This window comes from Coptis chinensis, chromosome 3 (genome assembly GCF_015680905.1).
Source record: "Coptis chinensis isolate HL-2020 chromosome 3, ASM1568090v1, whole genome shotgun sequence".
Taxonomy (NCBI): Eukaryota; Viridiplantae; Streptophyta; class Magnoliopsida; order Ranunculales; family Ranunculaceae; genus Coptis; species Coptis chinensis.
In genome coordinates, this window is record NC_141458.1 from 104,825,894 (window position 1) to 104,840,596 (window position 14,703).

The window sequence follows — 14,703 nt, forward strand, 5'->3', positions numbered from 1 at the left end:
AAATATCCTGATATATCGTGATATTTGGAGATATCTATCCAGATTTCAGAGAAAGATATATAAATATCACGATATGTTTAGAGATATATACGACTATAAATATCAGTGATATTTTGATGATATTTATGATATTTGTGATATTTGGGAATATTTGGCGATATTTTGTGTATATAATAATTTTATTTAATATTTACCATTATATTTCAAATAAATATAAATAATATATCATGATATATTAATAAATATCCACGATATTTGTCGATATTTTGGATATATCTACGATATTTTCATGTGAAAAAATGTCAAATATCCCCAAAGAGGAGAATATATCCACGATACATATCCAGAAATTGAATATCGATAAATACCTATATCCTGATATTTTGTACTATGCTTCTATATATAAGCACTTTCACATTCCACTCATCTATATCAAGTTATCAACACCCATCGCAAACTCAAGTTTACACACTATAGTTTTTTCTAAATATCCAATCTTCCTTTTAATTTTAAAACAGTTCGTCTGAGTTAATCATGAAGATGCTGGGTATGGAAGAAGTGTTAAGTGAAATGCATGGTGATAGCACAAATGAACAAGGTTGACCACCGTGGTTTAGGTTTCACCCAACTGATGAAGAACTTGTCACATTTTATTTGGCTTCTAAAGTGTTTAATGGGAGTTTTTGGGGGGTAGACATTGCTGAGGTTGACCTTAATAGATGTGAGCCTTGGGAGCTTCCAGGTATACGTGCATCTTGTCACTCTAGCTTGTTCATTTGTTTGACATTTTCTATTGAGTGTGCTTTGAGACATTTGTCAGTCTTTTCTATCAATATTTAATCATACTTAAAAAATGGCTCAAGTAGACAAATTTAGTCCAAGTTTCACATTTTTTTGGCATAGCAACTCCACTTCAATCTATTCTTTATGATCCAAGCATTCCGTTTCTCTTAATTTTGGGTCATTGTCAAATACATGCAGTTAAATGTGGTCCTTCACATATGAAATTTACAAATATTAGTGATTTCCTTTCAATCTTTCAACATTAGAAAGGGGAAAGTTGTGATAGATTGTTAAATCTCTAACTATGTAAACTTAAGTGTCTCCTTCTTCATTAATGTCACATGCAGATATGGCAAAGATTGGGGAAAGAGAGTGGTATTTCTTCAGCTTAAGAGACAGAAAATACCCAACAGGATTGAGAACAAACCGAGCAACTGAAGCTGGATACTGGAAAGCAACAGGGAAAGACAAGGAAATCTATAGTGCATCCAATGGACCCTTCTTACTTGGGATGAAAAAAACTTTGGTTTTCTACAAGGGTAGAGCTCCACGTGGGGAGAAAACCAAGTGGGTCATGCATGAGTACCGTCTTGTGGGTGACTTTTCCTCTCGCCACACTTGCAAGGTAAAAAAAGAAAAGAAAAACTGTACTTTCTATATATCGCTTTGAATAGAATTGAAGCTCATATTTGATTAAATAAATGTGATTGTTACTGGGCAAAGCCGCAAAGCTAAAAAGATATGAATGTGGGATATGGAGACTTCCTCGAGTACCACCTAGAATGTGAGATAAATTGCTAAGGATATAGGAATATAGCTAAGCCAGACCTTATCTTTAGGTGCAGCAGTAAGCAGTTCATATTTTAATGGCATAGTTGCTTGCACAAGAAGAAAGCGAATCAATAGGAAGTGCCCAAACAGTATCGGTATTCTGTAGTGACAAGTGGAATTTGTCAGCTGCTCTTTCATTCCGAATACTTTGTTTCTTTAGCTCTAATGCATGCAACGTTTGAAATGGTGGCAGGATGAATGGGTGATTTGTAGAATACAACACAAGGTTTCTGGAGGGGAGTACCACAAGAAAAACTCCTTGTCTCATTTACACAGCTATCTTCTTAAATCATCTTTCTCTTCGTTGCCTCCACTTTTCGAATCTCCAACAGCATTGCTAGATTCTGAATCTTCAAACCACAATCATATCATTAATCAAAGCACAAATGATTTCAAAAGTCTAGCAGACCAAATGTCTCTCAATCCAACAATTTATTTGCCATGGATTTCCAGTCATCATATTCACCTACATTGACAGATAATACCACCAACATCTCACCATCTTCTATCCGCTTAAAGACCCTTCTGTCACATCAGGAGAGCACTAGTAGTGGCCAGTACAAAGAGACCAACTTTTCTCATATACAAGAAGTTGATGCTAACCTGCACTGGATGGATAAGATGGAGCACCAAGACGACCCAACTCACCCCTTGTGCTTTGAAATGGATGGGGGAGGTGGGTTTTGGGGTTCTCAGCATCTTCACAACACTAATCTTCGTGACATGTTCACTTTTATTTCACAGAATAGGGCTGGTTTTCAGATGATGTTGGACCCCTTTCTTCAGAGGTCCTGTTGAATCTGAACCATTGGATGCTTAAGATGAAATTATCCTCGTTACCTTCGGATATTATATATTTATATGTATTGCACTGTAAATGTTGAAGTACATCTATTGTCTCTCTTCCAATTAATCTGTGGGAAGTTCTTAGTTGACGTGGCACGCATTTTTTGTCATCTGACTTTTATCTTAGACAATGATGATTGATTGATGATGTCCACTGCATGCGTGTCCTTTTTTTCGATAAACGCACCCTTCAGATGTCTACACAAATGTCTTTTTTTTTTCCCGATAATCAAGTCTACACAAATGATGTTACTAACATACTATTGATCAGAAATGTACATGTACTGAGGGATGGCAATGACTACCACAATGCTGAGCCATGGCCCATGGGATGTCATAGACTTATAGTCGGGAAGAAGATTGCCTTTTGTCTTAAAAGGGATTCTTCTTATCCACTCCATGGCCACCAAGTGCATCCAAAATTTTGATCTGAAGAGCAAGGCCAACCATAGTATAGACTCTTAAGACTCTAGATCAGGAAGGAAATAAGTATTGTACATTTGTAGTTTTGTACTGCTCCCTAATCGAAATCTAGACGGACTATTTGAGTTTCAGTTTAAGAACTGATAAACTACACTTTTGGTAAGGGAGCAGGGCCAGGGAGTACTACAACTTTCTCAAGCGAGTATTTGTGGCGAGGGCGTATTAGATCAGGTAAAAAAAGGACAAAAGGAAGAGAAAGATACTGCCAAATGAATCTGAATACTATCACAATTCACAAGTACATAGAATGGAGAAGAAGTAGACACAATTCAGGTGGTTCAGGCCTCTCAGTCTGCATCTATTGTATCTTGAGAAACGGGGTACCATAACCTGCTATGGTATGGAGGACACAAGACGGCGCTGTCTTCTCTAAAAAATTTCAAAGTACAAATTAAATCTGATCAGCTGCATTTATTTTCTTGTGAAATAGAAACCAAAAACTTGATCCAATAGGGCACGCAATAAATTGAAATCTAAGTCGCTAGGACTCAACATTTAAAGTAAAGCTGATCAGCTGCAAATAATTTATTTTGAGACAGATACCAGATACCAAAAGTGAAATCTTGTTATCAATAACTTGAAACTGGGCAAGTAAAATTTTGAAATCTGAATCCATTTCAACATGTTCACTTGTTTGTTCAGAATGCAGCCTTTGATTCAAACAACTCACAAATGGTCCATGGCACTCACATAATCCAGTTATGCAGTTAAGAGCATTTGTTTAACAGAATATGAGTTTAGAAAAGTTGTGGAAGAGGGTCTTCTAACCTAATTTCAAATGCCCATATATTCGGTAGTCAAACCTAACTTAGAATAACAGCAGAAATACAAGGATAAAAGATACAAGCACTTAATGCAGTGATTCTATTGCATTATTAAGGTTGTGATATTAGCGATACTGAATCACTTCACATAAAAATGGATTAAAAAGGTTAATCTTACAAAGAAAACCAAGTACCAAAGTCCCTTGGACATAGTGATTGTTGTTCAGAGTCAAGAGCATGTAAGTAAGAAGCTTGATGGTCTACTAGAAGAGATTCGAAGACGCCCAGTAGTGTAGTCGTATGATCCTAGAACGCTCTCTTTCATTCTTTTCAAAAGGGAGATACATGGACAATTTAATGAAAATAACCAAGAACCTGGCCCCCCACATTCTGACTCTTGGCCTCTTCGTGATCCAAAACACCATTTGGAGTTGTGATCACAACATAGCCCCACTGCATGAGCAAAGACAAATTTTTATACTGAATTATCCATATGGGGTGATTTCTCAATACATAGTGGTATGGTTGTGAAAAGGTTGGAAGACAATAAACTTTCTAAAGAGGAGAATATATTTACTACAATAGCCAATTACAAAAGTTGTGGTTACGCTTTGAATAAAATCCTAAGGTCCTTGAAATAAACGGATCTCAGCTTCAAATCACTGTGTTTTGTGCTTTAAGTAATGTATAACTGCTATACACCACGATCAACCAATCCAGTCTATATATATTTTCACTTAACTCATGTTGTTGTTGGCTAAGGGTGATACTAAGATATGCACTGTACTACTGTCAGGAGGCTATGTATAAGAAATTAGTGCAGTTGTAATGGCCCACGTGTCTGTTAGCTAGTTAGTGGTCCAGGTGTCAAATTGTTAGGCTGTTTGGTTCAGTATTTGAAACCAAAAGTATATTTCGGAGATTAGCAATTGAAATATATTTCATCTATTATTGTCTTGTCTGACTTCCCCTTCTCTCTGAATCCTCATTCTTCCTCTTCTTTGAACTCTATCTCCCTCATTTATTCATTTCTCCTTAGTGTGCTTAACCCCCCAAGTCCTATTCTACTAGGGCATGACAAAAGTGGTATCAGAGCAATTGTATCCTTATTTAGAATATGGCAGAAGCAAGATTGAAGGAGTTACTCGAACGCGGCATCAACACAAAAATGGCGGAGTTGCACCAGAGACAAGATGGGGTGGAAGAGAAAGTTCAGATTATGCAAGGTACTTTAGAATCTATGATGTCTAATATTACTAATCAATTTTCGAAATTAAATGAGAAACTTGAAAAACAGCCAGAAAAATTTAATGATAGTAGAGATCAAAGGGGAATATTGGGTAACCCAAATGGGATTTTTGGAGCACCTAATGTCATAGATTTAGCTAGGAGACAATGCTCAAATGGGTCTTTTGGGAACTACAAGTTACCAAGGGCTGAGTTTCCAAGGTTTAATGGTGAAGAACCGAGGGTATGGGTGAAGAAATGTCAAAGGTTTTTCACGGTTAAATCCAATTGCAGAGGACCAGAAAGTACTTTTTGCTTCCTTATATTTCGAAGGTAAGGCAGAAACATGGTTCCAATCCTTCTACGAAACTTATGAAAGAATAACTTGGGATGATTTTACTAAGACAATATGTGGAAGATTTTCTGATGAGGGTTATGAGAATGTAGTAGGGGAATTTAATAAATTGCAACAAATGGGTTCGGTGGCAGCATATCAGGAGAAGTTTGAAGAGTTGATGCCACTAATACTAGCTAAGAATAGAGGGTTATCTGAGGAATATTTTGTCTCAAGCTTCTTGAGTGGTCTTAAGGAAGAAATAAGGAATCCTGTGCAAATGTTCAGCCCCACGACCTTAACTCATACTATTCTTTTGGCAAGACTCCAAGAATCCACCCTTAATTCATTAGCCAAGAAAAATTATTCAAGGTCTTACTCTTCGAATTCTAGTACAAGCTTAAACTCTAAGGCAAGCGACATCAAGCTCGACCTTCACCAAACCGTTCAAATGCCAGTGAATTCCATCGATAAAACCAACCCAAGAAACTCCTCAACAACATCAAACCCCAATAAAATTTCCAGTCTAACACATCTTCTTTTCCACCCATTAAAAGAATAACTCCCACTGAAATGCAATTAAGAAGAGAAAAGGGCTTTGCTACTATTGCGACGAGCATTACTCCTTTGGTCATAGATGTATGAAAATGAGCATCCATATGTTAGTTACCGAGGAAGAACAACAAGAAGATCATAGTAATGACAGTATCGAATTTCAAGTGGAAGAGAAATCAAAAGAAATTGTTGATAAAGGAGTCGACATGGCCATATCCTTACAAGCTATATCAGGCATCAGTGTTATCAGACCTTAATCATTCAAGGCATGGTCAAAAAGCACCCTATCACCATTCTTATTGATACAGGGATCCCCCATAATTTTCTGGATCCCATGACTGCTAAGCAAATCGGATGTGAAGTGGTGCCTACAACAAAATTAATGGTCACTGTAGCTGATGGCAGCAAAACATGTAGCAGTGCGGTTTGCCCCAAATTCAATTGGCGTATGCAAGGAGAGGAGTTTCAAGCTGAAGTAAGATTACTGCCCTTAGGTGGCTGGGATATGGTTCTCGGGGTCCATTGGCTTAAGAGTATTAGTCCAATGGCGTTGGATTTGAATGAGTTACAACTCAGTTTTGTCAAGGACAACAAAAGAATTACACTCCAAGGCAACAAGGAAGAGGGCAAGTTGCAGTTGATCAGTGGGAAAGCCTTTCAGAGGTTATACCAGAAAAGTAAATATGGGGTGATGGCTCAACTGTATACCATTTCAGACGTGCATACGGAAGTAAATGTCCCTCTCTTACTTAAATCAGTATTAGTTGAGTACAATGATGTCTTTAAGGAACCGAATGCTCTTCCACCTAAGAGAGACCAGGACCACCACATACCCCTCAAATCTGGTAGTGAGCCTGTTAATATTAGGCCTTATCGATACCCTCATGTGCAAAAAGTGGAAATCGAGAAAATTGTAACTGAAATGTTAGATAGTGGGGTGATCAGACCTTCAAGCAGTCCTTTTGCTTCCCCGGTTATATTGGTTAAAAAAAAGACAACTCATGGAGATTGTGCATCAACTATAGGCGGATAAATGACCTTACCATCAAAAATAAATTCCATATTTCCGTAATTGATGAGCTACTTGATGAGTTACATGGTGCTTGTATTTTTTCTAAACTAGATCTCAGATTGGGATTTTACCAGATAAAGGGTATATGCGCCGGACATTCCGAAGACCGCATTTCGTACTCATGATGGACACTATGAGTTTTTAGTCATGCCATTTGGGTTGACAAATGCTCCTGCCTCGTTTCAAGCGTTAATGACTTCTGTTTTCAAGCCTCATCTCAGAAAGTTCATCCTTGTCTTTTTTGATGACACACTAATATATAATACTTCTATGGATGAGCACAAGGAACATTTGCGTATTACACTAAATTTGCTGCGACAACATCAACTATATGCCAAGAGTTCGAAATGTTCTTTTGGGTAAAATAAGCTGGAATATCTTGGGCATATTATTTCTAAGCAAGGTGTATATGCTGACAAGTCTAAAGTGGAAGCTATGGTCAATTGGCCTTTACCTAAGACTGTAAAAGGATTGAGGGGATTTGTGGGTCTGACCGGATATTATAGGAAGTTTGTTCAAGGGTATGGTATCATCAGTAAACCACTAACTGAGATGTTGAGGAAGGACCAGTTTAAATGGACTCCAGCAGCCGTAGATGCCTTCAACTGTTTGAAACAAGCAATGGTTTCTACACCTGTCCTCACTCTCCCAAATTTCAACAGGCCATTTGTGTTAGAAACTGATGCAAGCAAAGATGGTATAGGTGCAGTTCTTATGCAAGATGGTAGACCCTTAGCATTTTTGAGCAAGGCTCTTCCCCCTCGCAAGTTGGGTCTCTCGACATATGAAAAGGAATTGTGGGCAATAGTCTTTGCAGTAGAAAAATGGAGGACCTATCTGTTTGATAACCACTTTGTGATCAAAACAGACCACCAAAGCTTAAAGTATTTGCTTGAGCAGTGACTCTCTTCTATGTTGCAGCAAAAATGGTTGACAAAACTATTGGGCCTTGACTATGAAACAGTCTACAAAAAGGGGTTTGATAATAAGGTGGCAGATGCTTTATCAAGAATACCAGAAGAAGAAGGCAGTTTCCACAATCTTTCTACACTCCAATCATCTTGGTTAACCGAAGTACAAAAGAGTTTGGAAGGGAACGAATTAGCTGAACAGTTGGTACCTCAATTAGTAAGCAACCCTCATGATGTCTCTGATTATTCTTTCAGGAACGGAACATTGCGATTTCAAGGCAAGTTGTTTATTGGGGATAATGGAAGTTTGAGGAAGCAAATTATAGAGGAATTACATTCTTCGGGTACAGGTGGACACTGGCAGAAAAGCAACCATTAAAAGGGTAGAGCAGTTTTTCACTTGGCCTAGATGTGGTGAATACTGTTGCAGCTTGCGATGTGTGTCAGCGTAATAAAGGTGAACATATCCCATACCCTGGCCTTTTACAACCTCTACCCATCCCAACCCAACCACGGCAAAATATCTCCATGGACTTCATTGAAGGTCTTCCAAATTCAACCTCCAAGAACACTATTTTTGTGGTAATCGACCGAATGACGAAATATGGCCATTTTATAGCTATCACTCATCTTTATACTACTAACACAATCGCCCAAAATTTCTTTGATCAGATCCATAAGCTTCATGGCCTTCCTACCACCACAGTTTCAGATCGAGATACCATCTTCCTTAGCCAATTTTGGACTCACTTGTTCAAGCTAGTTGGTACTAAATTACATCATTCCACTGCCTATCATCCCCAATCCGATGGCCACACAGAACGGTTAAACCAATGCCTTGAGAATTACCTCCGTTGCATGACTAGTGATCACCCTACCCAATGGGCAAAATGGTTGTCCTTAGCGGAATGGTGGTACAACTAGGGAGACTTCGGATCGGATAAAAGGCTTTCGGAAAAATTTCCAATTTTTTTAAGATGGCAATATCCTTTTCAATTCGAACCAATTATTTTTCGGATGATAATTTTTTTTCCGAATTCGGAAAGTTCGGAAAATCGGAAAATTTTCGAAAATTTCAAAATCCGCAAAATACAAAGAAAATTTCAGAATCCGCAAAATACAAAATTAAATCGAATTTGAATTATATAATTGGATTCTCTTTTAGGATAAATATTTTTTATCCAGTTAATACATTCATTTAGCAATCATTTTGAAATGTATTAATTCAGTAAACAAATTAGACCTTTTAACACGTTTATTCAGCAAAAAAAATTCTTCATGACATGTTAATGCATTAATTCAGTAAATAGGAAGATGGGAGAAATTAAAACATGTACTAGAATGGCAATATTGGTTTTTTGAAATTGTGATAGAGACAATGTTTTACTTCTCTAGAGTTTTCATTTGGTTTGTAAATTATTTGCAGTTTTAATTTAGTAACTATATGAAATAGACCACTATATATTAAAAATTTGGAAATTAATCGAAAATCAGATCGGATCGGATTTTGAAAACACATCCAATTCCGATCCAATTATTTTTCGGAAAAATTGGATATCCGAATTCGGAAAAATATCGGATCGGAATTTGGAAAAATTGGGTTTTCGGAAAAAAGAATCACCCTTAGATACAACACAAGTTACCACACCACTCTACCGACTACTCCATTTGAATCTCTCTATGGCTATCCACCCCTCATTTAGCTATTCCCCAACAATTAGCTACCCGTAACCTAGAAGTTCATCAGTTTTTGGAGGAGCGAAAGTCTACAATGCAGTTACTACGGGAACAACTTCAGGAAGCCCAACAACGAATGAAGTTTTATGCCGATAAGCACAGAACTGAACGGGTTTTTGCAGTAGGGGATTGGGTATATTTGAGGTTGCAGCCTTATAGACAAACTACATTAGCCATGCGACGAAACCTCAAACTTGCACCAAAATATTTTCGCCCATACAAAATTATTAAAGAAATTGGTTCAGTAGCATACAAGTTAGCCTTGCATGCAACTTCAGCTGTTCATCCAGTTTTCCATGTGTCCTTGTTGAAGAAAAAAATTGGTGAAGATGTTAACCCTGTGCTACAATTAGCTCCCACCAATGATCAAGGTCAGTTCTTGGTGGAACCTATTGCTGTATTGGATCGAAGGATGGTTCAAAGAAGGGCTCGAGCAGCAACTCAAGTCTTAGTTCAATGGTTTAATACACAGCCTGCTGATGCAACTTGGGAAGACTACGATAAGGTTCTTGCGCAATTTCCAAACTTTGATCCTTGAGGACAAGGATCTTTTGAAGAAGAGTGCTATGTCAGGAGGCTATGTATAAGAAATTAGTGCAGTTGTAATGGGCCACGTGTCTGTTAGTTAGTGGTCCAGGTGTCAAATTGTTAGGCTGTTTGGTTCAGTATTTGAAACCAAAAGTGTATTTCGGAGATTAGCAATTGAAATATATTTCCTCTATTATTGTCTTGTCTAACTTCCCCTTCTCTCTGAATCCTCATTCTTCCTCTTCTTTCAACTCTATCTCTCTCATTTATTCATTTCTCCTTAGTGTGCTTAACCCCCCAAGTCCTATTCCACTAGGGCATGACAACTACACCAATATACCAGTGTCTCAAATAAATTTAGTGTCTGCAAAGATTATTTCACCAACTCTAGAAGTGGTCGTGGCAGCTTTAAACCATTGTATTAGTGAAAAACATGATTATATAAGAATGTTGTATAATAATTAATCAAAAACAAACGCACCTGACGAGTTGGAAGTGTACGGATTTTGAACTCGTCAATCTCCTTGGCCTTAAGATCTTGTCTATACGTTAAAGCACGACAATCCTTTATTCTTCCTTGCAATTCAACAGTTATTTTCCCCACTCTATTCATATCAGCTACTTTGTAATCTTTTATATATCCTTTAAAAAAAAAAAAAAAAAAAAACAATTTTAGTAAAAGCAGTTTTAGACTTCAAGGTCAATAGGGGTGGTTAAATGAATACCTCGGTTTTTCATGATTTTGAGAAATTCGGCAATGGCATTAGACACTGGTTGCAAATTAGCAGTAGCTTTTCCTCGCCTCTCAGCATTTACCATTGTTCTCAACGCGTCATTCAATATTCTCCTTCCCATTTTGCCCCCAAAAGCCCCTGCTTAATTTGGAAAAATTATTGTTTCAAGCTCAATAAAATCGAAAAACAACATAATTTAAATTCAAAAGGAACCTTGTAATTGTTGTGTCTTCGATCGGTATCGTTTTGGCATGTTGTCTCTTTGCCCTCAAGAACCGAACCGAGTGAGGGCCTATTTGTTTTTTGGTTTTTATAAGAGGGTCTTATAAGTGGGTCTTATAAACTGGTTTGTTTTTCATTTTAAGTTCCTCTTATAAGCACTTATAAAAAAAGAAAAAACAAACACACAACATCTTATAGATGGTTATTTGACAAATATAACCATGTTTTACATACCATTATATAACTTGTACTTCCAGTCATTATTCAACAAAGTGAAGGATACAGATTTCAATTTTTACATTCATCTCCACTAAGGATTTATTATTCCCTGACACCTTCCATTAGACTTTCCATTAGTGTGTAATCTACACAAGCAAGTGAAAATAGAAGTTGTATATACACTACTATTGTGTGCCTGATATGTACTGATTCTGTTTTCCACACTCGGGTAAATTTTAATTATAGCACAGAAGATATTCTTATCGGGACTGTTATTACATACCTGGTGGCAGAACGACCTGGTTTGCTGCTATCACAAAAGGCCCCGCTTAAAATCTTGTTGTTCTGGTATCTGAAAAGGCCCGCTTAATTCCTTGGCATTCAATCAATCTATCTCTTAAAATAGTAAGAAAATCTGTCGAGGGGATTCGGTAAGTATCAGATCAATGGAGGCAACAGCAGCAGCAACGATAATACTAAAAAATCAATGGATGAACTACTAAATATAATACTAAAAAATTATGATGCTTGAAATATCTCACCGATAATGGAGGCAACAGAAGCAGCAGCGCGCGCACGGTGGAGCAGCAACAACAGAAATAGAGGCAATGGGTGTGGCGGCTTGGGTTGAGAAGAAATGAGTTTTTAGATAATGCAGAAGAGAGAACGAGGGAAAATGCTAGTGTGCTTGGGGCGCTTGTGCCTTTTCCAGGTTATATCTATCTAACAAAACATAACGGTGTGGGGACGAAAGGCCCTATCCAACGGCTCAAAATCTATCCATCGGATCTATCTTAAATACTGGGCTAGACTTAAATACTGGCTTGGCTAGACTTAAATACTGGGCTAGCCCATATACGGCTTATAGATAATAGGAAATTAGGCCGGCTTTGATTGGGTTTTCTAGCGCCGAAGGCGCGACGATAAGTGGTTCAGTGCCGTACGGCACGGGCAAATCCTAGTACTTACAAAATTGTAATAGATCCCTAATTTTGATACTTACAGAAATCATGCTGACATTTCTAGTAGTAGGGTTTAAGACTTTGGGCTACACCGGCCTATGGGCTATTTATTATATTGGGCCCCCAGAATTGTAATACTTTTGTACCCAAAATCAATTTTGCACATTTGCAATGTCTTTTTTTTCACCCCTTGTGCAGAGTGCAAACAATGTTACAGTTTTTGAAACCAATATTTGAAAACATCTTTTTTAACTTGTATTATGCTCTAAAATGGTTCTGTAAATTGTGTTTATACGTACTGTTAATTCCTGAACAAACTTTGGCAAAGGCAAAAAAATTCAGACTATATTTTAGATCACGGCTATCTACATGAAGAATACAAGTTTTTATGCTCTTTTTGGAATGATTGTGTATGTCAGAATACTTTCATTAATAACGGGCAAAATTTAGCTGACACAATAGAAGAAATGAAATATTGTTGTATACAGAAGAACGTTAAAGAAATTATACAACAGAAAATGCCCCAACCAACCACATTGTAATAAGGTGGTTACATCTCAAAATTATTAGGCCACGAAAAGCCATAGCAAGATACAGAATGTATACAGCCAGAAGGTTTGTATCTCTATCTTTCAAACTCGGACAAGTTGGATTGCATCTTTGGCGCCAAAATCACCAATTCATCTGCATTGCTATACAAACATGGTAACATCAGTTTTAAGAAAACACGATATTAGACCATGATTAAATGGACGGAGTTGTAAACTTCAAATATCTACTATCTATATACTAAAGCAGAGACCTCTAATAGAGGATTTTCTCTCTCCTATGTGGCACTCTAATATGAGAGTTAGTTTTTTTTTTTTCTCTTATGTGAAACTCTAATATAAAAGATAATCTTTTCTAATAGTCTACAATCCCACGTACATAGAATCTCTTTGAAGAGTTTGAGTGTATTTCTAATTCTTATATTTGGAGAGTTAGAGTGTATTACAACTTCTTACATATTTGATCAGATAAACAAAATTGCTAAAAAATAGGTGATTTATAAAATGTAATTTCCTATTACGAATCAAATATTTTTAGTGTTCCAATTCTTACATATTTGATCAAATAAAAAAAATTGCTAAAAATATGTGATTTGTAGAAACTAATTCCCTATTACAAATCATACAATTTTAATAAGCACCGACTTATTTCGAATATATCCTTAACACTGCCACATAGTTAAAAACAATTATACAAAAAATAACATCACAAAATATATAATGGAAAATTTTTAAAAAAAAAATAACGGCAAAACAATAATGACAAATATTTTAAAAAATATATAATACTGAATGAAACTAACGTAAAAAAACAATTAATGGAGAACCGAAAGCTGGATGCAAATGCATCAAACTATAACCTCAAATAATATTTAACAGAAAATCGAAACCTGGATGCAAATGCAAGTATTAAATTAATCTAACCTTAAAGAATAATTAACAGAAAATCAAAACTTTGATACAAATACATCAAACTAACATAAAAAAATAATTGTCGGAAAATCGGAAACTGGATGCAAATGCATTGAGCTAACCCTCAAAGATTAAATTAATGGGAAATCGGAAACTGGATGCAACTGCATTGAACTAACCTCGAAGAAAAATTAATTATAAATTAGAAACATGATACAAATGTGTGGAACTAATCTTAAAAATTAATTAACTGGAAATCGAAAATCGGAAACTAGATGCAAATTCAATTTTATCAAATAATAAACGAGAAATTAGAAATTAGATGAAAATGCATTAAACTAATCTCACAAAATAATTAATGGGAAATTAGAAACTGGATGTAAATGCATTGAGGCCCGACCTCGGAGAACAATTAACAGAAATTGAAAATTAGATGCAAATGTATTGAACTAATCGAAAAGAATAATTAATGAGAAATCGAAACCTGGATGCAACTACATTGGGCCGATTTCAAAAAAAAATAAATAACGGAATTGAAAATTGGATGCAACTACATTGAACTAACCTCAAAATATAAATAATGAAAAATCATAAACTACATGCAAATACATTGAACTAACCTCAAAACATAGTTGGGTTATATTGTGGTAATATTTCGATAAGTATAGTTTTGCATTTAAAATGGTGTTTATCTTATCTCTTTCCGTATGATTGGGAACTCCTTGCTATTCAAGTAGCTTCAATTTATATGAACTTCACCTTATTAGGCAATCTCACAAAACTTCAATCAAACTTCTATTATTAAACAACAAAATGAAGTTGAAGGATTTTATCAAATGCGAGTTATTTTTTTTTAATCGAGAGTGAGGTTTTCATGTTATAAGAAATTTGGTTGAGTGATTAATATAATATTAATATATAATAGTTATGCATATTTACAAATATTTTTCAGAATAATTAATATAGCAACACCCGTTCATAGATAATCTTTGAATATTCCACATAGTGAGTCATGCATAATTTAAATAATAATTA

The 14,703-nt window shown here is 36.1% G+C and overlaps 3 protein-coding genes across 6 annotated transcripts in view; 2 read left to right on the forward strand and 1 right to left on the reverse strand.

Annotated features, from left to right (window-relative positions):
- The window catches only part of LOC147512488 (putative disease resistance protein RGA1), a 50,432-nt gene that overhangs the window by 22,421 nt on the left and 13,308 nt on the right, over positions 1–14,703 (forward strand). The window lies entirely within an intron of this gene.
- LOC147512489 (uncharacterized) lies at positions 1,133–2,412 on the forward strand. The gene is made up of 2 exons (XM_086598732.1): positions 1,133–1,408; positions 2,068–2,412. The coding sequence occupies exons 1-2, from the start codon at positions 1,133–1,135 to the stop codon at positions 2,410–2,412; spliced, it is 621 nt and encodes a 206-aa protein (XP_086454858.1).
- On the reverse strand, positions 1,687–12,258 carry LOC147512490 (small ribosomal subunit protein uS8mz-like). 2 transcript variants are annotated; one of them, XM_086595505.1, is made up of 5 exons: positions 11,789–12,247; positions 11,530–11,661; positions 10,797–10,943; positions 10,553–10,713; positions 1,687–3,312 (listed from the first exon to the last, which is right to left on the reverse strand). In XM_086595505.1, the coding sequence occupies exons 3-5, from the start codon at positions 10,924–10,926 to the stop codon at positions 3,277–3,279; spliced, it is 327 nt and encodes a 108-aa protein (XP_086451631.1). In that variant the 5' UTR covers positions 10,927–10,943; positions 11,530–11,661; positions 11,789–12,247; the 3' UTR covers positions 1,687–3,276. The 2 variants fall into 2 exon arrangements, with proteins under 2 accessions (XP_086451631.1, XP_086451630.1); XM_086595504.1 differs by lacking the exon at positions 1,687–3,312 and adding an exon at positions 3,780–4,160 and having other exon boundaries at positions 11,789–12,258.